The sequence below is a fragment of the Oncorhynchus kisutch genome, linkage group LG9 (assembly GCF_002021735.2).
Source record: "Oncorhynchus kisutch isolate 150728-3 linkage group LG9, Okis_V2, whole genome shotgun sequence".
In the NCBI taxonomy this organism is placed as follows: domain Eukaryota; kingdom Metazoa; phylum Chordata; class Actinopteri; order Salmoniformes; family Salmonidae; genus Oncorhynchus; species Oncorhynchus kisutch.
In genome coordinates, this window is record NC_034182.2 from 44011090 (window position 1) to 44037589 (window position 26500).

Below are 26500 nucleotides of genomic sequence, written 5' to 3' on the forward strand. Positions count from 1 at the left end.
CTTTGACTATGTACAGACTCAGTGAGCATAGCCTTGCTATTGAGAAAGGCCGCCGTAGGCAGACATGGCTCTCAAGAGAAGACAGGCTATGAGCACACTGCCCACAAAATGAGGTGGAAACTGAGCTGCACTTCCTAACCTCCTGCCAAATGTATGACCATATTAGAGAGACATATTTCCCCTCAGATTACACAGACCCACAAAGAATTCGAAAACAAATCCAATTTTGAAAAACTCCCATATCTATTGGGTGAAATTCCACAGTGTGCCATCACAGCAGTAAGATTTGTGACCTGTTGCCTCAAGAAAAGGGCAACCAGTGAAGAACAAACACCATTGTAAATACAACCCATATTTATGCTTATTTATTTTATCTTGTGTCCTTTAAATCAAATCAAATGTTATTTATCACATACACATGGTTAGCAGATGTTAATGCGAGTGTAGCGAAATGCTTGTGCTTCTAGTTCCGACAATGCAGTAATAACCAACAAGTAATCTAACTAACAATTCCAAAACTACTGTCTTATACACAGTGTAAGGGGATAAAGAATATGTACATAAGGATATATGAATGAGTGATGGTACAGAGCAGCATAGGCAAGATACAGTAGATGATATAGAGTACAGTATATACATATGAGATGAGTATGTAAACCAAGTGGCATAGTTAAAGTGGCTAGTGATACATGTATTACATAAGGATGCAGTATATGATATAGAGTACAGTATATACGTATGCATATGAGATGAATAATGTAGGGTATGTAAACATTATATAAGGTAGCATTGTTTAAAGTGGTCTAGTGATATATTTACATCATATCCTATCAATTCCCATTATTAAAGTGGCTGGAGTTGAGTCAGTGTCATTGTCAGTGTGTTGGCAGCAGCCACTCAATGTTAGTGGTGGCTGTTTAACAGTCTGATGGCCTTGAGATAGAAGCTGTTTTTCAGTCTCTCGGTCCCAGCTTTGATGCACCTGTACTGACCTCGCCTTCTGGATGATAGCGGGGTGAACAGGCTGGGATCAGACCTAGGATCAGATCTAGGATCAGCCCCTAGGATCAGATCTAGGATCAGCCCCTAGGATCAGATCTAGGATCAGCCCCTAGGATCAGATCTAGGATCAGCCCCTAGGATCAGATCTAGGATCAGCCCCTAGGATCAGATCTGGGATCAGCCCCTAGGATCAGATCTAGGATCAGCCCCTAGGATCAGATCTAGGATCAGTCCCTAGGATCAGATCTAGGATCAGCCCCTAGCATCAGATCTAGGATCAGCCCCTAGCATCAGATCTAGGATCAGCCCCTAGCATCAGATCTAGGATCAGCCCCTAGCATCAGATCTAGGATCAGCCCCTAGGATCAGATCTAGGATCAGCCCCTAGGATCAGCCCCTAGGATCAGCCCCTAGGATCAGATCTAGGATCAGCCCCTAGCATCAGATCTAGGATCAGCCCCTAGGATCAGATCTAGGATCAGCCCCTAGGATCAGATCTAGGATCAGCCCCTAGCATCAGATCTAGGATCAGCCCCTAGCATCAGATCTAGGATCAGCCCCTAGGATCAGATCTAGGATCAGCCCCTAGGATCAGATCTAGGATCAGCCCCTAGCATCAGATCTAGGATCAGCCCCTAGCATCAGATCTAGGATCAGCCCCTAGCATCAGATCTAGGATCAGCCCCTAGGATCAGATCTAGGATCAGCCCCTAGGATCAGATCTAGGATCAGCCCCTAGGATCAGATCTAGGATCAGCCCCTAGCATCAGATTAGGATCAGCCCCTAGGATCAGATCTAGGATCAGCCCCTAGCATCAGATCTAGGATCAGCCCCTAGCATCAGATCTAGGATCAGCCCCTAGCATCAGATCTAGGATCAGCCCCTAGCATCAGATCTAGGATCAGCCCCTAGCATCAGATCTAGGATCAGATCTAGGATCAGCCCCTAGGATCAGATCTAGGATCAGCCCCTAGGATCAGATCTAGGATCAGCCCCTAGGATCAGATCTAGGATCAGCCCCTAGGATCAGATCTAGGATCAGCCCCTAGGATCAGATCTAGGATCAGCCCCTAGGATCAGATCTAGGATCAGCCCCTAGGATCAGATCTAGGATCAGCCCCTAGGATCAGATCTAGGATCAGCCCCTAGGATCAGATCTAGGATCAGCCCCTAGGATCAGATCTAGGATCAGCCCCTAGCATCAGATCTAGGATCAGCCCCTAGGATCAGATCTAGGATCAGCCCCTAGGATCAGATCTAGGATCAGACCTAGGATCAGCCCCTAGCATCAGATCTAGGATCAGCCCCTAGCATCAGATCTAGGATCAGCCCCTAGGATCAGATCTAGGATCAGCCCCTAGCATCAGATCTAGGATCAGCCCCTAGCATCAGATCTAGGATCAGCCCCTAGCAAGATGGCGTAGCAGTAGGTCGTCCTGTCCTGTCGTGTCCCTGTATATATCCCTGTATATATCGTTTATTTTTCGTTTTTTACATATTTTCTCCACATATCTCTTTGAAAACATTTTGCTAAACCCTAAGCTTCCAAATACTCTCCTGCAACCCGACTCACCCAATGTAGCTATTTTTCCTAAAGTATTTATATTTACTTCGGGACCCCTCAACTGAAGCTAGCCAGCTAACCAGCGGGTATGCTAGCGGTCTCCAGCTAACCGGTCATCAGCTAACCTGTAGTTCGGAAAGCTCTCGCCTGTTCGTACAACGCGACTTTAACCAGAGCACAACGGACCTATTTATTTTTCATCCCCGGATTCCCACCGCAAACGGAACATCTTTCAGCTGGATTTTTCAGCAACTAGCTATCTAGCTAAACCGCAACCTCGGATTACTCCTGGCTAGCGTTTCCACCCACTTAGCTTGAAGCTAGCCCGGCCGTAGCACCTGTGCTACTCCTGAGCTACAATACCCGGGCCCACGACCGGTCTACCGATGTCATCGCATGAAGAGGAATAAACAGACTCAACCCATCGCGACGTCCCCCAAAGGCTAACTCTCTAGCCCTCGCCATCTCCCTGCTTGCTAATTCGGCCTGCTAACTGCTAGCTTGTCCAGCTCCGGCCCGCTAACTGCTACCTTGTCTAGCCCTGGCCTACAAACTGTTAGCTTGTTAGCACAGGCCTGCTAACCGCCTGAATCGCCGCGTCTCAAACGCTCACCGGACCCATATTTACTTTCTATCTCTTTTGACTTTTAATTTGTTTATACCTTCCGGAAACCTGCCTCACCCAATGTGATACGGAATCGCTATTATTTTTTATTTATTTTTAGAACACACTCAAGAACCTCCAGAAACTAACCAGCTAACTAGCTACAAGCTATTTAGTCATCGTTTTTTTTAACCTGGATAACACTCGCCAGGCCAGCTTCCCTGCCCCATCCACCGCTGCCCCCTGGACACTGATCTCTTGGCTACATAGCTGATGCACGCTGGACTGTCCATTAATCACGGTACTCCATTCTGCTTGTTTGTTCTATCTGTTGGCCCCGTTGCCTAGTCTACGCCATTTTACCTGCTGTTGTTGTGCTAGCTGATTAGCTGTTGTCTCACCTACTGTTTTAGCTAGCTTTCCCAATTCAACACCTGTGATTACTGTATGCCTCGCTGTATGTCTCTCTCAAATGTCAATATGCCTTGTATACTGTTGTTCAGGTTAGTTATCATTGTTTTAGTTCACAATGGAGCCCCTAGTTCCACTCTTCACGCCCCTGATAACTCCTTTGTCCCACCTCCCACACATGCGGTGACCTCACCCATTACTACCAGCATGTCCAGAGATACAACCTCCCTCATCATCACCCAGTGCCTGGGCTTACCTCCGCTGTACCCGCACCCCACCATACCCCTGTCTGCGCATTATGCCCTGAATATATTCTAGCATGCCCAGAAACCTGCTCCTCTTATTCTCTGTCCCCAACGCTCTAGGCGACCAGTTTTGATAGCCTTTAGCCGCACCCTCATACTACTCCTTCTCTGTTCCGCAGGTGATGTGGTGGTATACCCAGGCCCTGCATGTCCCCAGGCACCCTCATTTGTTGACTTCTGTGATCGAAAAAGCCTTGGTTTCATGCATGTCAACATCAGAAGCCTCCTCCCTAAGTTTGTTTTACTCACTGCTTTAGCACACTCTGCTAACCCTGATGTCCTTGCTGTGTCTGAATCCTGGCTCAGGAAGGCCACCAACAATTCAGAGATTTCCATACCCAACTATAACATCTTCCGTCAAGATAGAACTGCCAAAGGGGGCGGAGTTGCAGTTTACTGCAGAGATAGCCTGCAAAGTAATGTCATACTTTCCAGGTCCATACCCAAACAGTTCGAACTACTAATTTTGAAAATTACTCTCTCCAGAAATAAGTCTCTCACGGTTGCCGCCTGCTACCGACCCCCCTCAGCTCCCAGCTGTGCCCTGGACACCATTTGTGAATTGATCGCCCCCCATCTAGCTTCAGAGTTTGTTCTGTTAGGTGACCTAAACTGGGATATGCTTAACACCTCGCCAGTCCTACAATCTAAGCTAGATGCCCTCAATCTCACACAAATCATCAAGGAACCCACCAGGTACAACCCTAACTCTGTAAACAAGGGCACCCTCATAGACGTCATCCTGACCAACTGGCCCTCCAAATACACCTCCGCTGTCTTCAACCAGGATCTCAGCGATCACTGCCTCATTGCCTGTATCCGCTACGGAGCCGCAGTCAAACGACCACCCCTCATCACTGTCAAACGCTCCCTAAAACACTTCTGTGAGCAGGCCTTTCTAATCGACCTGGCATCCTGGAAGGACATCGACCTCATCCCGTCAGTTGAGGATGCCTGGTCATTCTTTAAAAGTAACTTCCTCACCATTTTAGATAAGCATGCTCCGTTCAAAAAATGCAGAACTAAGAACAGATACAGCCCTTGGTTCACCCCAGACCTGACTGCCCTCGACCAGCACAAAAACATCCTGTGGCGGACTGTAATAGCATCGAATAGTCCCCGTGATATGCAACTGTTCAGGGAAGTCCGGAACCAATACACGCAGTCAGTCAGGAAAGCTAAGGCCAGCTTCTTCAGGCAGAAGTTTGCATCCTGTAGCTCCAACTCCAAAAAGTTCTGGGACACCGTGAAGTCCATGGAGAACAAGAGCACCTCCTCCCAGCTGCCCACTGCACTGAGGCTAGGTAACACGGTCAACACTGATAAATCCATGATTATCGAAAACTTCAATAAGCATTTCTCAACGGCTGGCCATGCCTTCCGCCTGGCTACTTCAACCTCGGCCAACAGCTCCGCCCCCCCCCCGCAGCTCCTCGCCCAAGCCTCTCCAGGTTCTCCTTTAACCAAATCCAGATAGCAGATGTTCTGAAAGAGCTGCAAAACCTGGACCCGTACAAATCAGCTGGGCTTGACAATCTGGACCCTCTATTTCTGAAACTATCTGCCACCATTGTCGCAACCCCTATTACCAGCCTGTTCAACCTCTCTTTCATATCGTCTGAGATCCCCAAGGATTGGAAAGCTGCCGCAGTCATCCCCCTCTTCAAAGGGGGAGACACCCTGGACCCAAACTGTTACAGACCTATATCCATCCTGCCCTGCCTATCTAAGGTCTTCGAAAGCCAAGTCAACAAACAGGTCACTGACCATCTCGAATCCCACCGCACCTTCTCCGCTGTGCAATCTGGTTTCCGAGCCGGTCACGGGTGCACCTCAGCCACACTCAAGGTACTCAACGATATCATAACCGCCATCGATAAAAGACAGTACTGTGCAGCCGTCTTCATCGACCTTGCCAAGGCTTTCGACTCTGTCAATCACCATATTCTTATCGGCAGACTCAGGAGCCTCGGTTTTTCGGATGACTGCCTTGCCTGGTTCACCAATTACTTTGCAGACAGAGTTCAGTGCGTCAAATCGGAGGGCATGCTGTCTGGTCCTCTGGCAGTCTCTATGGGGGTGCCACAGGGTTCAATTCTCGGGCCGACTCTTTTCTCTGTGTATATCAATGATGTTGCTCTTGCTGCGGGCGATTCCCTGATCCACCTCTATGCAGACGACACCATTCTATATACCTTCGGCCCGTCTTTGGACACTGTGCTATCTAACCTCCAAACAAGCTTCAATGCCATACAACACTCCTTCCGTGGCCTCCAACTGCTCTTAAACGCTAGTAAAACCAAATGCATGCTTTTCAACCGGTCGCTGCCTGCACCCGCATGCCCGACTAGCATCACCACCCTGGATGGTTCCGACCTAGAATATGTGGACGTCTATAAGTACCTAGGTGTCTGGCTAGACTGCAAACTCTCCTTCCAGACTCATATCAAACATCTCCAATCGAAAATCAAATCAAGAGTCGGCTTTCTATTCCGCAACAAAGCCTCCTTCACTCACGCCGCCAAGCTTACCCTAGTAAAACTGACTATCCTACCGATCCTCGACTTCGGCGATGTCATCTACAAAATGGCTTCCAACACTCTACTCAGCAAACTGGATGCAGTCTATCACAGTGCCATCCGTTTTGTCACTAAAGCACCTTATACCACCCACCACTGCGACTTGTATGCTCTAGTCGGCTGGCCCTCGCTACATATTCGTCGCCAGACCCACTGGCTCCAGGTCATCTACAAGTCCATGCTAGGTAAAGCTCCGCCTTATCTCAGCTCACTGGTCACGATGGCAACACCCATCCGTAGCACGCGCTCCAGCAGGTGTATCTCACTGATCATCCCTAAAGCCAACACCTCATTTGGCCGCCTTTCGTTCCAGTACTCTGCTGCCTGTGACTGGAACGAATTGCAAAAATCGCTGAAGTTGGAGACTTTTATCTCCCTCACCAACTTCAAACATCAGCTATCTGAGCGGCTAACCGATCGCTGCAGCTGTACATAGTCTATTGGTAAATAGCCCACCCTTTCTCACCTACCTCATCCCCATACTGTTTTTATTTATTTACTTTTCTGCTCTTTTGCACACCAATATCTCTACCTGTACATGACCATCTGATCATTCATCACTCCAGTGTTAATCTGCAAAATTGTAATTATTTGCCTACCTCCTCATGCCTTTTGCACACATTGTATATAGACTCCCCCTTTGGTTTCTACTGTGTTATTGACTTGTTAATTGTTTACTCCATGTGTAACTCTTTGTTGTCTGCTCACACTGCTATGCTATATCTTGGCCAGGTCGCAGTTGCAAATGAGAACTTGTTCTCAACTAGCCTACCTGGTTAAATAAAGGTGTTCTCAACTAGCCTACCTGGTTAAATAAAGGTGTTCTCAACTAGCCTACCTGGTTAAATAAAGGTGAAATAAAAAAAAGTTTAAAAAAATAGCATCAGATCTAGGATCAGCCCCAATCCTAACAACCATCAGTGGGGAAAAATACAGAAACTCCCCTAAAATCCCTATCGAGGGGAAACGTCACCTTATTCCAAATGAAAACCACCAAATCCATATTTTAGAACAGACAAGGCATCTTTATTCGACAATCTCTCCCCTCCAATATTTACTCTTTTCATATAAAAACAGTATGTACACATTTTAATATCTACACTCATTTTACATTATACCACAAACTATATATAAAGCTGTGTCCCAAAATGGCACCCTATTCCCTATATAGTGCACTACTTCGACCATATGGGAACAATCCTAAAGTAGTGTACTATGTAGGGAATAGGGTGCCATCTGGGACTCAGATGTCTTTTCAGGTGACAGTCAGGCAGTGGAAAGGATCAGTGGGTCGTGGAGGTTTTCCTTGGTTGGTCACTGAGGAGAAACTCTGGGCACTGTCCTGTATATGAATCCAGCTGACAGTCAGACTGGCTAGAGAGGCTGGATCCAAAATGGCATCCTAAACCCTATATAGTGCAATACTTCTGACCAGGCCCCATAAGGGTAGTTTGGGAATGGGCCCAGAGGGGTTGTCAGGGGGTACGAGAACAGGAGGGGTCGTTGGGGTACGAGAACAGGAGGGGTCGTCGGGGTACGGAACAGGAGGGGTAGTCGGGGTACGGGCCCAGAGGGGTAGTCGGGGTACGGGCCCAGAGGGGTAGTCGGGGTACGGGCCCAGAGGGGTAGTGTAGTCGGGGTACGGGCCCAGAGGGGTAGTCGGGGTACGGAACAGGAGGGGTAGTCGGGGTACGGGCCCAGAGGGGTAGTCGGGGTACGGTCCCAGAGGGGTAGTCGGGGTACGGGCCCAGAGGGGTAGTCGGGGTGCGGGCCCAGAGGGGTAGTCGGGGTGCGGGCCCAGAGGGGTAGTCGGGGTGCGGGCCCAGAGGGGTAGTCGGGGTGCGGGCCCAGAGGGGTAGTCGGGGTGCGGGCCCAGAGGGGTAGTCGGGGTGCGGGCCCAGAGGGGTAGTCGGGGTGCGGGCCCAGAGGGGTAGTCAGGGGACGGGCCCAGAGGGGTAGTCAGGGGACGGGCCCAGAGGGGTAGTCAGGGGACGGGCCCAGAGGGGTAGTCAGGGGACGGGCCCAGAGGGGTAGTCAGGGTACGGGCCCAGAGGGGTAGTCAGGGTACGGGCCCAGAGGGGTAGTCAGGGTACGGGCCCAGAGGGGTAGTCAGGGTACGGGCCCAGAGGGGTAGTCAGGGTACGGGCCCAGAGGGGTAGTCAGGGTACGGGCCCAGAGGGGTAGTCAGGGTACGGGCCCAGAGGGGTAGTCAGGGTACGGGCCCAGAGGGGTAGTCAGGGTACGGGCCCAGAGGGGTAGTCAGGGTGCGGGCCCAGAGGGGTAGTCAGGGTGCGGGCCCAGAGGGGTAGTCAGGGTGCGGGCCCAGAGGGGTAGTCAGGGTGCGGGCCCAGAGGGGTAGTCAGGGTGCGGGCCCAGAGGGGTAGTCAGGGTGCGGGCCCAGAGGGGTAGTCAGGGTGCGGGCCCAGAGGGGTAGTCAGGGTGCGGGCCCAGAGGGGTAGTCAGGGTGCGGGCCCAGAGGGGTAGTCAGGGTGCGGGCCCAGAGGGGTAGTCAGGGTGCGGGCCCAGAGGGGTAGTCAGGGTGCGGGCCCAGAGGGGTAGTCAGGGTGCGGGCCCAGAGGGGTCTGATCTAGAGTATTATATTGGGAATAGGGTGCCATTTTGGATGCAGTGGCAGTGTCTCTCCAGTCACATAGACTGGTCCCAGACCTGTAGTCAGACCATCATGCTAGCCAGAGGGGTTGGCTGAAGACCAAACAGATCTGGAACAGTGTTTATGACGCTCCAGTCAGTAATCTGTACTCATCTGGCCTCATACACATTCTACACATCCAGCAGTAGTCTGGGTGGTTCAGGAACTATACATCCAGCAGTAGTCTGGGTGGTTACAGTAACTATACATCCAACAGTAGTCTGGGTGTTTACAGTAACTACACATCCAGCAGTAGTCTGGGTGGTTACCGTAACTATACATCCAGCAGTATTCTGGGTGGTTACAGTAACTATACATCAAGCAGTAGTCATGGGTGGTTTCAGTAACTATACATCCAGCAGTAGTCTGGGTGGTTACAGTAACTATACATCCAGCAGTAGCGTGGGTGGTTACAGTAACTATACATGCAGCAGTAGTCTGGGTAGTTACAGTAACTACACATCCAGCAGTAGTCTGGGTGGTTGCAGTAACTATACATGCAGCAGTAGTCTGGGTGGTTACAGTAACTATACATCTAGCAGTAGTCTGGGTGGTTGCAGTAACTATACATCCAGCAGTAGTCTGGGTGGTTGCAGTAACTATACATCCAGCAGTAGTCTGGGTGGTTACAGTAACTATACATCCAGCAGTAGTCTGGGTGGTTACAGTAACTATACATCCAGCAGTAGTCTGGGTAGTTACAGTAACAGCCTATACATCCAGCAGTAGTCTGGGTGGTTACAGTAACTATACATCAAGCAGTAGTCTGGGTAGTTGCAGTAACTATACATCCAGCAGTAGTCTGGGTGGTTGCAGTAACTATACATCCAGCAGTAGTCTGGGTGGTTACAGTAACTATACATCCAGCAGTAGTCTGGGTGGTTACAGTAACAGTCTATACATCCAGCAGTAGTCTGGGTGGTTACAGTAACAGTCTATACATCCAGCAGTAGTCCGGGTGGTTACAGTAACTATACATCCAGCACTAGTCTGGGTAGTTACAGTAACTTTACATCCAGCAGTAGTCTGGGTGGTTACAGTAACTATACATCCAGCAGTAGTCTGGGTGGTTACAGTAACGGTCTATACATCCAGCAGTAGTCTGGGTGGTTACAGTAACAGTCTATACATCCAGCAGTAGTCTGGGTGGTTACAGTAACTATACATCCAGCAGTAGTCTGGGTGGTTACAGTAACTATACATCTAGCAGTAGTCTGGGTAGTTGCAGTAACTATACATCCAGCAGTAGTCTGGGTGGTTACAGTAACAGTCTATACATCCAGCAGTAGTCTGGGTGGTTACAGTAACTATACATCTAGCAGTAGTCTGGGTGGTTACAGTAACTATACATCCAGCAGTAGTCTGGGTGGTTACAGTAACTATACATCCAGCAGTAGTCTGGGTGGTTACAGTAACTATACATCCAGCAGTAGTCTGGGTAGTTACAGTAACTACACATCCAGCAGTAGTCTGGGTAGTTACAGTAACTACACATCCAGCAGTAGTCTGGGTAGTTACAGTAACAGCATATACATCCAGCAGTAGTCTGGGTAGTTACAGTAACTATACATCCAGCAGTAGTCTGGGTGGTTACAGTAACTATACATCTAGCAGTAGTCTGGGTGGTTGCAGTAACTATACATCCAGCAGTAGTCTGGGTGGTTACAGTAACTATACATCCAGCAGTAGTCTGGGTGGTTACAGTAACTACACATCGAGCAGTAGTCCGGGTAGTTACAGTAACTATACATCCAGCAGTAGTCTGGGTGGTTGCAGTAACTATACATCCAGCAGTAGTCTGGGTAGTTACAGTAACTATACATCCAGCAGTAGTCTGGGTGGTTACAGTAACTATACATCCAGCAGTAGTCTGGGTAGTTACAGTAACTATACATCCAGCAGTAGTCTGGGTAGTTACAGTAACAGTCTATACATCCAGCAGTAGTCTGGGTGGTTACAGTAACTATACATCCAGCAGTAGTCTGGGTGGTTGCAGTAACTATACATCCAGCAGTAGTCTGGGTAGTTACAGTAACTATACATCCAGCAGTAGTCTGGGTAGTTACAGTAACGGTCTATACATCCAGCAGTAGTCTGGGTGGTTACAGTAACTATACATCCAGCAGTAGTCTGGGTGGTTGCAGTAACTATACATCCAGCAGTAGTCTGGGTAGTTACAGTAACTATACATCCAGCAGTAGTCTGGGTGGTTACAGTAACTATACATCCAGCAGTAGTCTGGGTAGTTACAGTAACTATACATCCAGCAGTAGTCTGGGTAGTTACAGTAACAGTCTATACATCCAGCAGTAGTCTGGGTGGTTACAGTAACTATACATCCAGCAGTAGTCTGGGTAGTTACAGTAACTATACATCCAGCAGTAGTCTGGGTGGTTACAATAACAGTCTATACATCCAGCAGTAGTCTGGGTGGTTACAGTACCAGTCTATACATCCAGCAGTAGTCTGGGTGGTTACAATAACAGTCTATACATCCAGCAGTAGTCTGGGTGGTTGCAGTAACTATACATCCAGCAGTAGTCTGGGTGGTTACAGTAACTATACATCCAGCAGTAGTCTGGGTGGTTACAGTAACTATATATCCAGCAGTAGTCTGGGTGGTTACAATAACAGTCTATACATCCAGCAGTAGTCTGGGTGGTTACAGTAACTATACATCCAGCAGTAGTCTGGGTAGTTACAATAACAGTCTATACATCCAGCAGTAGTCTGGGTAGTTACAGTAACTATAGTCTATATATCCAGCAGTAGTCTGGGTGGTTACAGTAACTATAGTCTATATATCCAGCAGTAGTCTGGGTAGTTACAGTAACTATAGTCTATATATCCAGCAGTAGTCTGGGTGGTTACAGTAACTATACATCCAGCAGTAGTCTGGGTGGTTACAGTAACTACACATCCAGCAGTAGTCTGGGTAGTTACAGTAACTATATATCCAGCAGTAGTCTGGGTGGTTACAATAACAGTCTATACATCCAGCAGTAGTCTGGGTGGTTACAGTAACTATACATCCAGCAGTAGTCTGGGTAGTTACAATAACAGTCTATACATCCAGCAGTAGTCTGGGTAGTTACAGTAACTATAGTCTATATATCCAGCAGTAGTCTGGGTGGTTACAGTAACTATAGTCTATATATCCAGCAGTAGTCTGGGTAGTTACAGTAACTATAGTCTATATATCCAGCAGTAGTCTGGGTGGTTACAGTAACTATACATCCAGCAGTAGTCTGGGTGGTTACAGTAACTACACATCCAGCAGTAGTCTGGGTAGTTACAGTAACTATACATCCAGCAGTAGTCTGGGTGGTTACAGTAACTATACATCCAGCAGTAGTCTGGGTGGTTACAATAACAGTCTATACATCCAGCAGTAGTCTGGGTGGTTACAGTACCAGTCTATACATCCAGCAGTAGTCTGGGTGGTTACAATAACAGTCTATACATCCAGCAGTAGTCTGGGTGGTTGCAGTAACTATACATCCAGCAGTAGTCTGGGTGGTTACAGTAACTATACATCCAGCAGTAGTCTGGGTGGTTACAGTAACTATATATCCAGCAGTAGTCTGGGTGGTTACAATAACAGTCTATACATCCAGCAGTAGTCTGGGTGGTTACAGTAACTATACATCCAGCAGTAGTCTGGGTAGTTACAATAACAGTCTATACATCCAGCAGTAGTCTGGGTAGTTACAGTAACTATAGTCTATATATCCAGCAGTAGTCTGGGTGGTTACAGTAACTATAGTCTATATATCCAGCAGTAGTCTGGGTAGTTACAGTAACTATAGTCTATATATCCAGCAGTAGTCTGGGTGGTTACAGTAACTATACATCCAGCAGTAGTCTGGGTGGTTACAGTAACTACACATCCAGCAGTAGTCTGGGTAGTTACAGTAACTATATATCCAGCAGTAGTCTGGGTGGTTACAATAACAGTCTATACATCCAGCAGTAGTCTGGGTGGTTACAGTAACTATACATCCAGCAGTAGTCTGGGTAGTTACAATAACAGTCTATACATCCAGCAGTAGTCTGGGTAGTTACAGTAACTATAGTCTATATATCCAGCAGTAGTCTGGGTGGTTACAGTAACTATAGTCTATATATCCAGCAGTAGTCTGGGTAGTTACAGTAACTATAGTCTATATATCCAGCAGTAGTCTGGGTGGTTACAGTAACTATACATCCAGCAGTAGTCTGGGTGGTTACAGTAACTACACATCCAGCAGTAGTCTGGGTAGTTACAGTAACTATACATCCAGCAGTAGTCTGGGTGGTTACAGTAACTATACATCCAGCAGTAGTCTGGTTGGTTACAGTAACTACACTCAATTTGACCTTTGGACGGTCGGTCAGGAGGCCAGTTAGGCGCATGACCTTAGTGAGACCTCTCATGGATTCCTCCGGTCGCAGAAGATTCAAAGTTGGTCTTCGTACTGTCTCTTCACCATACCAGTGTCCAGCAGTGTTAATGGTCAGCAGGAAAATATGAGAGTTTGGTTCCGCGGGACGTGGTGAGGAAATGGGGGACAGTTCTGAGTCGTCTCCTGGTTTGTGGTATATTGGTGTCTCCTATTAAAATGGCACTCAGTCCTTCCATAGGAGGATTCTGACATAGTCCTCTGTCAAACGACACCTTCTCCTCACCCCTTTCATCATCATTACAAGTTCTCCTTCCACCTATGAGGATATTAGGTCCCTCTTTGGTTACCTCGCATCCGTATCCAATGACATCCTTTCCTGATGAAAGCACGTCGCCTCTTTGATGACATCACTTGTGGGTGTCAGTGAGGTCAAAGTCCAGCACCACGAGTTTAGTCTCCTCTGTTCCGTTCCTGCTGCCAACAGCTGCTACCAGTCTGGTGTTAGATGCCCTGGAGAGAGGAGAGGAGAGGAGAGAGGGGAGAGAGAGGAGAGAGGAGTGTTACCAGTCTGGTGTTAGATGCCCTGGAGAGAGAGGAGAGAGGAGGGTTAACAGTCTGGTGTTAGATGCCCTGGAGAGAGGAGAGGAGAGAGGAGGGTTACCAGTCTGGTGTTAGATGCCCTGGAGAGAGGAGAGGAGAGAGGAGAGAGGGTTACCAGTCTGGTGTTAGATGCCCTGGAGAGAGGAGAGAGAGGAGAGGAGAGAGGGGAGAGAGAGGAGAGAGGAGTGTTACCAGTCTGGTGTTAGATGCCTTGGAGAGAGAGGAGGGTTACCAGTCTGGTGTTAGATGCCCTGGAGAGAGGAGAGGAGAGAGGAGAGAGAGCCACCAGGTCTCTGATCCACTCCCCCGTGGGTCTCATTTCATTACCTGATCCTCCACACCACTCCCCCTGATCCTCCACTCTGCAGAGCCACCAGGTCTCTGATCCACTCCCCTGTGGGTCTCATTTCATTACCTGATCCTCCACACCACTCCCCCTGATCCTCCACTCTGCAGAGCCACCAGGTCTCTGATCCACTCCCCCGTCGCCAGGCTCCACAGCTTCACTGTCCCGTCATCTGATGAAGAGACCACCAGGGAGCGAGAGAACTGGAGACAGGTCACTGCTGACTGGTGCTTATGGGGACCTGGAGAGAGACAGAGACAGACAGAGAGGAGAAGAGAGAGAGAGAGACAGAGAGGAGAAGAGAGTGAGAGAGACAGATAGGAGAAGAGAGAGAGAGAGACAGACAGAGAGGAGAAGAGAGAGAGAGACAGAGGAGAAGAGAGAGAGAGACAGAGGAGAAGAGAGAGAGAAACAGAGGAGAAGAGAGAGAGAGAGAAACAGAGAAGAGAGAGAGAGAGACAGAGAGTCCTAATGAGGACCTGGGTGGTTCCTACTGACTGGTCCTCAGGAGAACCTGGGTGGTTCCTACTAAATGGTCCTAATGGGGACTCTCACCCTCCCTAAATAGAAGACACAATACACCCCGAGGTACACCCCTGAGGTACACCCCTTCTGGTACACCCCTTCTGGTACACCCCTGAGGTACACTCCAGACCACTAAACAGACAACACCCCTCAGACCATTCAGAACCTCACATAAAGACAACACACACACATCCCACAGGAATGTTCCATTGTGTCTTTATGGTGAGGGTGAATGGGACAGCACTCTAGTGGTGACCCAATTCAACAGCTGACCTGGAGACAACAGCTCAACCCCCCCCAGACACTGTTACTAATGAGACCTTCAACTCTCAATCCCTGACCTCCAACCCCCCCCCCCCCCTTTGTTGGTCCCCTCCTTTGCTGCTATAACAGCCTCCACTCTTCTGGGAAGGCTTTCCACTAGATGATGGAACATTGCTGCTATAACAGCCTCCACTCTTCTGGGAAGGCTTTCCACTAGATGTTGGAACATTGCTGCTATAGCAGCCTCCACTCTTCTGGGAAGGCTTTCCACTAGATGTTGGAACATTGCTGCTATAACAGCCTCCACTCTTCTGGGAAGGCTTTCCACTAGATGTTGGAACATTGCTGCTATAGCAGCCTCCACTCTTCTGGGAAGGCTTTCCACTAGATGTAGGAACATTGCTGCTATAACAGCCTCCAGTCTTCTGGGAAGGCTTTCCACTAGATGTTGGAACATTGCTGCTATAACAGCCTCCACTCTTCTGGGAAGGCTTTCCACTAGATGTAGGAACATTGCTGCTATAACAGCCTCCTCTCTTCTGGGAAGGCTTTCCACTAGATGTAGGAACATTGCTGCTATAACAGCCTCCTCTCTTCTGGGAAGGCTTTCCACTAGATGTAGGAACATTGCTGTGGGGACTTGCTACCATTCAGCCCTAAGAGCATTAGTGAGGACGGGCACTGATGTTGGGCGATTAGGCTCGCAGTTGGTGTTCCAATTCATCCCAAAGGTGTTCGATGGGGTTGAGGTCAGGGCTCTGTGCAGGCCTGTCCAGTCCTTCCACAAAAAAAACACTTCCTCAAACGGTTTCCACAAAGTTGGAAGGACAGAATAGTCTAGAATGTCATTGTATGCTGTAGCATTAAGATTTCCCTTCACTGGAACTAAGGGGCCTGAACCATGAAAAACAGCCACAGACCATTAGTCCTCCACCAAACTTTACAGTTGGCACTATGCATTGGGGCAGGTAGCGTTCTCCTGGCATCTGCCAAACCCAGATTAGTCCGTCATACTGCCAGATGGTGAAGTGTGATTCATCCCTCCAGAGAACACGTTTCCACTGCTCCAGAGTCCAATGGCGGCGAGCTTCACACCACTCCAGCCCCCGCATGGTGATCTTAGGCTTGTGTACAGCTGCTCGGCCGTGGAAACCCACTTCATGAAGCTCCTGACTAACAGTTCCTGTGCTGACGTTGCTTCCAGAGTCAGTATGGTACTGAGTGTTGCAACTGAGGACAGACGATTTCTACGTGCTTCAGCACTCGACAGTCCCGTTCTGTGAGCTTGTGTGGCCTACCACTTCACTGCTGAGCCGTTGTTGCTCCTAGACGTTTCCACTTCACAATAGGGTACACAACTTGACGAACTGACTTGTTGGAAAGGTGGCATCCTGTGACACTTGGAACGTCACCGATCTCTTCAGTAAGGCCATTCTACTGTTAATGTTTTGTCTATGGAGATTGCATGGCTGTGTGCTCGATTTTATACACCTGTCAGCAACGGCTGAACTAGACAAATCCACTAATTTGAAGTGGTGTCCACATACTTTTGTGTATATACAGTGCCTTGCGAAAGTATTCGGCCCCCTTGAACTTTGCGACCTATTGCCACATTTCAGGCTTCAAACATAAAGATATAAAACTGTATTTCTTTGTGAAGAATCAACAACAAGTGGGACACAATCATGAAGTGGAACGACATTTATTGGAAATTTCAAACTTTTTTAACAAATCAAAAACTGAAAAATTGGGCGTGCAAAATTATTCAGCCCCTTTACTTTCAGTGCAGCAAACTCTCTCCAGAAGTTCAGTGAGGATCTCTGAATGATCCAATGTTGACCTAAATGACTAATGATGATAAATATTATCCACCTGTGTGTAATCAAGTCTCCGTATAAATGCACCTGCACTGTGATAGTCTCAGAGGCCCGTTAAAAGCGCAGAGAGCATCATGAAGAACAAGGAACACACCAGGCAGGTCCGAGATACTGTTGTGAAGAAGTTTGAAGCCGGATTTGGATACAAAAAGATTTCCCAAGCTTTTTACATCCCAAGGAGCACTGTGCAAGCGATAATATTTAAATGGAAGGAGTATCAGACCCCTGCAAATCTACCAAGACCTGGCCGTCCCTCTAAACTTTCAGCTCATACAAGGAGAAGACTGCTCAGAGATGCAGCCAAGAGGCCCATGATCACTCTGGATGAACTGCAGAGATCTACAGCTGAGGTTGGAGAGTCTGTCCATAGGACAACAATCAGTCGTATATTGCACAAATCTGGCCTTTATGGAAGAGTGGCAAGAAGAAAGCCATTTCTTAAAGATATCCATAAAAAGTGTCGTTTAAAGTTTGCCACAAGCCACCTGGGAGACACACCAAACATGTGGAAGAAGGTGCTCTGGTCAGATGAAACCAAAATTGAACTTTTTGGCAACAATGCAAAACGTTATGTTTGGCGTAAAAGCAACACAGCTCATCACCCTGAACACACCATCCCCACTGTCAAACATGGTGGTGGCAGCATCATGGTTTGGGCCTGCTTTTCTTCAGCAGGGACAGGGAAGATGGTTAAAATTGATGGGAAGATGGATGGAGCCAAATACAGGAACATTCTGGAAGAAAACCTGATGGAGTCTGCAAAAGACCTGAGACTGGGACGGAGATTTGTCTTCCAACAAGACAATGATCCAAAACATAAAGCAAAATCTACAATGGAATGGTTCAAAAATAAACATATCCAGGTGTTAGAATGGCCAAGTCAAAGTCCAGACCTGAATCCAATCGAGAATCTGTGGAAAGAACTGAAAACTGCTGTTCACAAATGCTCTCCATCCAACCTCACTGAGCTCGAGCTGTTTTGCAAGGAGGAATGGGGAAAAATTTCAGTCTCTCGATGTGCAAAACTGATAGAGACATACCCCAAGCGACTTACAGCTGTAATCGCAGCAAAAGGTGGCACTACAAAGTATTAACTTAAGGGGGCTGAATAATTTTGCACACCCAATTTTTCAGTTTTTGATTTGTTAAAAAAGTTTGAAATGTCCAATAAATGTCGTTCCACTTCATGATTGTGTCCCACTTGTTGTTGATTCTTCACAAAAAAATACAGTTTTATATCTTTATGTTTGAAGCCTGAAATGTGGCAAAAGGTCGCAAAGTTCAAGGGGGCCGAATACTTTCGTAAGGCACTGTAGTGTGTATATCCTCACCTTGTAGTGTGTGGAGACACTGTCCTGTCCGTATATCCCAGACCCTGACAGTAGAGTCAGCATTGCCAGAGACCAGGATGTTGTTCTTTAGTTCCATACCACTTGTCAGTGATTGGTGGCCGGTCAGCGTGTGGACACACCCTCCCGTCACTACGTCCCATACTCTGATGGAGGTGTCCAGAGATCCACTGACCACGTAGGCACCGTCAAACTGGAGGAGACGAGGACTTAATGGTTAATGTCAGGAGCATCAAAATTCACATTGAAGTGACACACAAGAACAATGGTATGGACAAAGTGTGTGGGGTGGCAGGGTAGCCTAGTGGTTAGTTGGTAGTAACCGGAAGGTCGTTCTGCCCCTGAACAGGCAGTTAACCCACTGTTCCTAGGCCGTCATTGAAAATAAGAATTTGTTCTTAACTGACTTGTTAAATAAAGGTAAAAAGGTTAAAAGAAATTATAATAAATAAAAAAAACTACAGAAGGGACGGCCGTATTTACCCAGAAGAAGAGACCGGGGGTTGCAGGAAGACAGGAGTGTGTGGGTGTGTTCTAACCAGGGGGTGGAACTGGTTCAGGGAATAGAACCAAGAAAACAATGACATTTTCAGAGGAACAGAAACCGAACCAGGAACGACAGTGATCTTTAGTATCCCGGAACAGAACCTTTATTTTCAAATCTAGAGAACCCGTTAATTACTATATTTTCTGTTCCCACAATTTTCCTAACATCTAGTTTTGATGCAATATGTAATAGCCTAAACACGTTCCAATTCACGTCATGATGTTCAGCGCTTCAAGTAAAAGCCCTTCCTTCCATGTCTCTCTATGTGTTAAACTTTATTTAACTAGGCAAGTCAGTTAAGAACAAATTCTTATTTACAACGACGGGCTACCCCAGCCAAACCCGGACTCACAATCACGGGCCGGTTGTGATACAGCCTGGATTCGAACCAGGGTGTCTGTAGTGACGCCTCAAGCACGGAGATGCAGTGCCTTAGCGTGGCGCAGCGGTCTATCTCCCAACCCTTCTCCCACTTCATGAAAACAAGCAAGCTGCTCTATCCACGCTAATCAGTGAAGGAAATGAATAAACTAAATGTGAAAACAATGTTGATTTCACAAGTCAAAACAATTAACGAAAAGCAACGACATGAACCGGTTCAGATCGTTTTTGGTTGGAACCGGTTCAGATCGTTTTTGGTTGGAACCGGTTCAGATCGTTTTTGGTTGGAACCGGTTCAGATCGTTTTTGGTTGGAACCGGTTCAGATCGTTTTTGGTTGGAACCGGTTCAGAAGTTGACAATGCTGGTCGGAACACTGGAACGGGGTTCTGTTTCAGAACGGAAAACAGATTGGTTCCATACACTACCTGTAGTGAATAAACTGTTAGTGTGTCCCTGCAGTGTGTGTAGACAGGTCTCTGTCTCAGGGTGTGTGTGTGTGTGTTCCTACCTGAAGTGAATAGACTCTGTTCGTGTGTCCCTGCAGAGTGTGTAGACAGGTCTCTGTCTCAGGGTCCCAGACTTTAACCATGAAGTCGTATCCTCCGCTGACCACCCTGCGCCCGTCATACTGGACACACCGCACCGCCGCCACATGACCTGTCAGGACGTGGAGACACTCGCCAGAATCTACGTCCCACAGACGCAACGTAGCGTCACGGCTACCGCTCACAACCCTGGGGGGAGACAGAGGGACGAGGAGGAGAGAGGAGATGGAGAGAGAGTTAGAGAGAATATAATCCACAAAACAGGACAGAGGCATGAGGATTAGTCCAGACTAGTCGACCGGTCGATTGTTTTAGTCAAGCAGTGAGAAATATATAGATATATATGCCTTAAGAAGGAAAGAAATTCCACAAATTAAATTTTAACAAGGAACACCTGTTAATTGAAATGGATTCCAGTTTACCTCGTGAAGCTGGTTGAGAGAATGTTTCCAGTTCACTAACACCAGCTTCAGACTAACCCAGTTAATAGTTGATACAATGTTTCAGTTCACTAGCACCAGCTTCAGACTGACCCAGTTAATAGTTGATACAATGTTTCAGTTCACTAGCACCAGCTTCAGACCGACCCAGTTAATAGTTGATACAATGTTTCAGTTCACTAACACCAGCTTCAGACTGACCCAGTTAATAATTGATACAATGTTTCAGTTCACTAACACCAGCTTCAGACCGACCCAGTTAATAATTGATACAATGTTTCAGTTCACTAACACCAGCTTCAGACTGACCCAGTTAATAGTTGATACAATGTTTCCAGTTCGTAGCAGACAGGCCATGTATAGCCAATGTGATTTATAAGAGATTTATTTTTTATCAGGACATTTTCTACCTGCAGGCTGCAATGTTTTCATTTGTTGGCTTTATGTAGGATATTTTTACATAGTTGGCAACAGAAATTACTTTTTAGGTTTGTATCATTTAGATTTTGATATCATTTTGATTAATCACACGACAATGATGTTGAGATAGGAAGACGTTATTATAAATTAAATTAAAGCGTTTCACGAAAATGTGCGAAAACTGTAACTGGCACGCAGATCGGTAGAAATGGTCAGATAAATTGACATTCAACATGAGAAAGGTTGCCGACTCCTCCTGTAGCTTATTACCGTCAACTTCAGGAGGTTAAAGGCAGAACCTGTGAAAGCCAGTAGGAGCAGGACGGTCAAGATTTTTTTCTTCTGGTTATCTAGATCTCTAGCTCCCTCTTGAGGCATCTGCTTCTTATTTCATCAAATAGTTTACTTAAAGCATCAGACAAGCTCAATGCATATAGTTGATTTAATTAAAACACACAGGCTGTGTCTATATATGGAAAAACACACGTTCAACCAATCGATTTTCGATCTATCAAGATGGGGACAGCCCTAATTGGGGACAGCCCTAATTGGGGACAGCCCTAATGATGATAGACAGAGACATGGTGGAAGTGAGTTGGTCATGTGAGATAGAGAGAATGTATGCATATGTACATGAGTGTAGAGCTTGACTGTGTGTGTGTGTGTGTGTGTGTGTGTGTGTGTGTGTGTGTGTGTGTAAACTCACTGTTTGTCGTGCAGGTGTATACAGCGTACAGTAGAGGTATGTCCGTACAGGGTGTGAACACACTCTCCGCTCTCTGCGTCCCAAACCTTCAGAGTCCTGTCTGTAGACCCACTGATCACGATGTTACCACTCATCTGACTGGACCACACGCCTCCTGTATGGCCTACTAAGGTACGCAGACACTGGAGGAGGAGAGAGGGAGGGTGGGGAGGGAAGAGAGAGAGGAGAGGGGAGAGGAGAGGAGGAGAGAGGGAGGGTGGGGAGGGAAGAGAGGGAGGGGAGAGGGAGAGGAGAGGGTAGAGGAGAGGGAGAGGAGAGGGAGAGGAGAGGGTGGAGGAAAGAAATAAATGTTTAACAGTGCAGTTTAAAGCCTTCTCTTTCTCTCCCCCTCTCCCCCCTCCTCTCCCCTCCCCTCCCCTCTCTCTCCCCTCTCTCTCTCTTCCCTCCCCACCATAACGGTGTTAGGAACAGACAGACAGATGGGCATTAAGAAGTGGGAGCAGGAGGAACTGTAATCAATATGCTTCACTGAAGGACACGGTCAATGTTGCACATTCAAAGATATAGTAACAGTAGATATAAAAACTAAAGGGTTTGGACACACCTACTCATTCAAGGGTTTGGACACACCTACTCATTCAAGGGTTTGGACACACCTACTCATTCAAGGGTTTGGACACACCTACTCATTCAAGGGTTTGGACACACCTACTCATTCAAGGGTTTAGACACACCTACTCATTCAAGGGTTTGGACACACCTACTCATTCAAGGGTTTAGACACACCTACTCATACAAGGGTTTAGACACACCTACTCATTCAAGGGTTTAGACACACCTACTCATTCAAGGGTTTGGACACACCTACTCATTCAAGGGTTTAGACACACCTACTCATTCAAGGGTTTGGACACACCTACTCATTCAAGGGTTTAGACACACCTACTCATTCAAGGGTTTAGACACCTACTCATTCAAGGGTTTAGACACACCTACTCATTCAAGGGTTTGGACACACCTACTCATTCAAGGGTTTGGACACACCTACTCATTCAAGGGTTTAGACACACCTACTCATTCAAGGGTTTGGACACACCTACTCATTCAAGGGTTTGGACACAACTACTCATTCAAGGGTTTGGACACACCTACTCATTCAAGGGTTTGGACACACCTACTCATTCAAAGGTTTGGACACACCTACTCATTCAAGGGTTTGGACACACCTACTCATTCAAGGGTTTGGACACACCTACTCATTCAAAGGTTTGGACACACCTACTCATTCAAGGGTTTGGACACACCTACTCATTCAAAGGTTTGGACACACCTACTCATTCAAAGGTTTGGACACACCTACTCATTCAAAGGTTTGGACACACCTACTCATTCAAAGGTTTGGACACACCTACTCATTCAAAGGTTTGGACACACCTACTCATTCAAAGGTTTGGACACACCTACTCATTCAAGGGTTTGGACACACCTACTCATTCAAGGGTTTGGACACACCTACTCATTCAAGGGTTTAGACACACCTACTCATTCAAGGGTTTGGACACACCTACTCATTCAAGGGTTTAGACACACCTACTCATTCAAGGGTTTAGACACACCTACTCATTCAAGGGTTTGGACACACCTACTCATTCAAGGGTTTAGACACACCTACTCATTCAAGGGTTTAGACACACCTACTCATTCAAGGGTTTAGACACACCTACTCATTCAAGGGTTTGGACACACCTACTCATTCAAGGGTTTAGACACACCTACTCATTCAAGGGTTTAGACACACCTACTCATTCAAGGGTTTGGACACACCTACTCATTCAAGGGTTTGGACACACCTACTCATTCAAGGGTTTGGACACACCTACTCATTCAAGGGTTTGGACACACCTACTCATTCAAGGGTTTGGACACACCTACTCATTCAAGGGTTTAGACACACCTACTCATTCAAGGGTTTAGACACACCTACTCATTCAAGGGTTTGGACACACCTACTCATTCAAGGGTTTAGACACACCTACTCATTCAAGGGTTTGGACACACCTACTCATTCAAGGGTTTGGACACACCTACTCATTCAAGGGTTTGGACACACCTACTCATTCAAGGGTTTGGACACACCTACTCATTCAAGGGTTTGGACACACCTACTCATTCAAGGGTTTGGACACACCTACTCATTCAAGGGTTTGGACACACCTACTCATTCAAGGGTTTGGACACACCTACTCATTCAAGGGTTTGGACACACCTACTCATTCAAAGGTTTGGACACACCTACTCATTCAAAGGTTTGGACACACCTACTCATTCAAAGGGTTTGGACACACCTACTCATTCAAGGGTTTGGACACACCTACTCATTCAAGGGTTTGGACACACCTACTCATTCAAAGGTTTGGACACACCTACTCATTCAAAGGTTTGGACACACCTACTCATTCAAGGGTTTGGACACACCTACTCATTCAAAGGTTTGGACACACCTACTCATTCAAAGGTTTGGACACACCTACTCATTCAAAGGTTTGGACACACCTACTCATTCAAGGGTTTGGACACACCTACTCATTCAAGGGTTTGGACACACCTACTCATTCAAGGGTTTGGACACACCTACTCATTCAAGGGTTTGGACACACCTACTCATTCAAGGGTTTGGACACACCTACTCATTCAAGGGTTTGGACACACCTACTCATTCAAGGGTTTGGACACACCTACTCATTCAAAGGGTTTGGACACACCTACTCATTCAAGGGTTTAGGACACACCTACTCATTCAAGGGTTTGGACACACCTACTCATTCAAGGGTTTAGACACACCTACTCATTCAAGGGTTTGGACACACCTACTCATTCAAGGGTTTAGACACACCTACTCATTCAAGGGTTTAGACACACCTACTCATTCAAGGGTTTGGACACACCTACTCATTCAAGGGTTTGGACACACCTACTCATTCAAGGGTTTAGACACACCTACTCATTCAAAGGGTTTGGACACACCTACTCATTCAAGGGTTGGACACACCTACTCATTCAAGGGTTTGGACACACCTACTCATTCAAGGGTTTGGACACACCTACTCATTCAAGGGTTTGGACACACCTACTCATTCAAGGGTTTGGACACACCTACTCATTCAAGGGTTTGGACACACCTACTCATTCAAGGGTTTGGACACACCTACTCATTCAAGGGTTTGGACACACCTACTCATTCAAGGGTTTGGACACACCTACTCATTCAAGGGTTTGGACACACCTACTCATTCAAGGGTTTGGACACACCTACTCATTCAAGGGTTTGGACACACCTACTCATTCAAGGGTTTGGACACACCTACTCATTCAAGGGTTTGGACACACCTACTCATTCAAGGGTTTGGACACACCTACTCATTCAAGGGTTTGGACACACCTACTCATTCAAGGGTTTGGACACACCTACTCATTCAAGGGTTTGGACACACCTACTCATTCAAGGGTTTGGACACACCTACTCATTCAAGGGTTTAGACACACCTACTCATTCAAGGGTTTGGACACACCTACTCATTCAAGGGTTTGGACACACCTACTCATTCAAGGGTTTGGACACACCTACTCATTCAAGGGTTTGGACACACCTACTCATTCAAGGGTTTGGACACACCTACTCATTCAAGGGTTTGGACACACCTACTCATTCAAGGGTTTGGACACACCTACTCATTCAAGGGTTTGGACACACCTACTCATTCAAGGGTTTGGACACACCTACTCATTCAAGGGTTTGGACACACCTACTCATTCAAGGGTTTGGACACACCTACTCATTCAAGGGTTTGGACACACCTACTCATTCAAGGGTTTGGACACACCTACTCATTCAAAGGTTTAGACACACCTACTCATTCAAGGGTTTGGACACACCTACTCATTCAAAGGTTTAGACACACCTACTCATTCAAGGGTTTAGACACACCTACTCATTCAAGGGTTTGGACACACCTACTCATTCAAAGGTTTAGACACACCTACTCATTCAAGGGTTTAGACACACCTACTCATTCAAGGGTTTAGACACACCTACTCATTCAAGGGTTTGGACACACCTACTCATTCAAAGGTTTAGACACACCTACTCATTCAAGGGTTTAGACACACCTACTCATTCAAGGGTTTGGACACACCTACTCATTCAAGGGTTTGGACACACCTACTCATTCAAGGGTTTGGACACACCTACTCATTCAAGGGTTAGACACACCTACTCATTCAAGGGTTTAGACACACCTACTCATTCAAGGGTTTGGACACACCTACTCATTCAAGGGTTTGGACACACCTACTCATTCAAGGGTTTGGACACACCTACTCATTCAAGGGTTTGGACACACCTACTCATTCAAGGGTTTGGACACACCTACTCATTCAAGGGTTTGGACACACCTACTCATTCAAGGGTTTAGACACACCTACTCATTCAAGGGTTTAGACACACCTACTCATTCAAGGGTTTGGACACACCTACTCATTCAAAGGTTTAGACACACCTACTCATTCAAGGGTTTAGACACACCTACTCATTCAAGGGTTTGGACACACCTACTCATTCAAGGGTTTGGACACACCTACTCATTCAAGGGTTTGGACACACCTACTCATTCAAGGGTTTAGACACACCTACTCATTCAAGGGTTTAGACACACCTACTCATTCAAGGGTTTGGACACACCTACTCATTCAAGGGTTTGGACACACCTACTCATTCAAGGGTTTGGACACACCTACTCATTCAAGGGTTTGGACACACCTACTCATTCAAGGGTTTGGACACACCTACTCATTCAAGGGTTTGGACACACCTACTCATTCAAGGGTTTGGACACACCTACTCATTCAAGGGTTTGGACATACCTACTCATTCAAGGGTTTGGACACACCTACTCATTCAAGGGTTTAGACACACCTACTCATTCAAGGGTTTGGACACA

At 47.0% G+C, this 26500-nt stretch overlaps 1 protein-coding gene across 3 annotated transcripts in view; it reads right to left on the minus strand.

Moving 5' to 3' along the window:
- Nucleotides 1-26500, minus strand: part of LOC109883748 (F-box/WD repeat-containing protein 7) — a 58828-nt gene that overhangs the window by 4213 nt on the left and 28115 nt on the right. The window contains exons 9-13 of one of the 3 annotated variants that reach the window (XM_031832667.1): nt 21504-21685; nt 19901-20126; nt 18445-18655; nt 14517-14688; nt 13849-14011 (exon numbers count right to left, since the gene is read on the minus strand). In XM_031832667.1, the coding sequence (XP_031688527.1) occupies nt 13909-14011; nt 14517-14688; nt 18445-18655; nt 19901-20126; nt 21504-21685 (894 nt within the window). In that variant the 3' untranslated portion in view covers nt 13849-13908. Of the gene's footprint in view, nt 1-11388; nt 14012-14220; nt 14353-14516; nt 14689-18444; nt 18656-19900; nt 20127-21503; nt 21686-26500 lie in introns of those variants that run through there. The other 2 variants (XM_031832669.1, XM_031832668.1) reach the window with 2 other exon arrangements.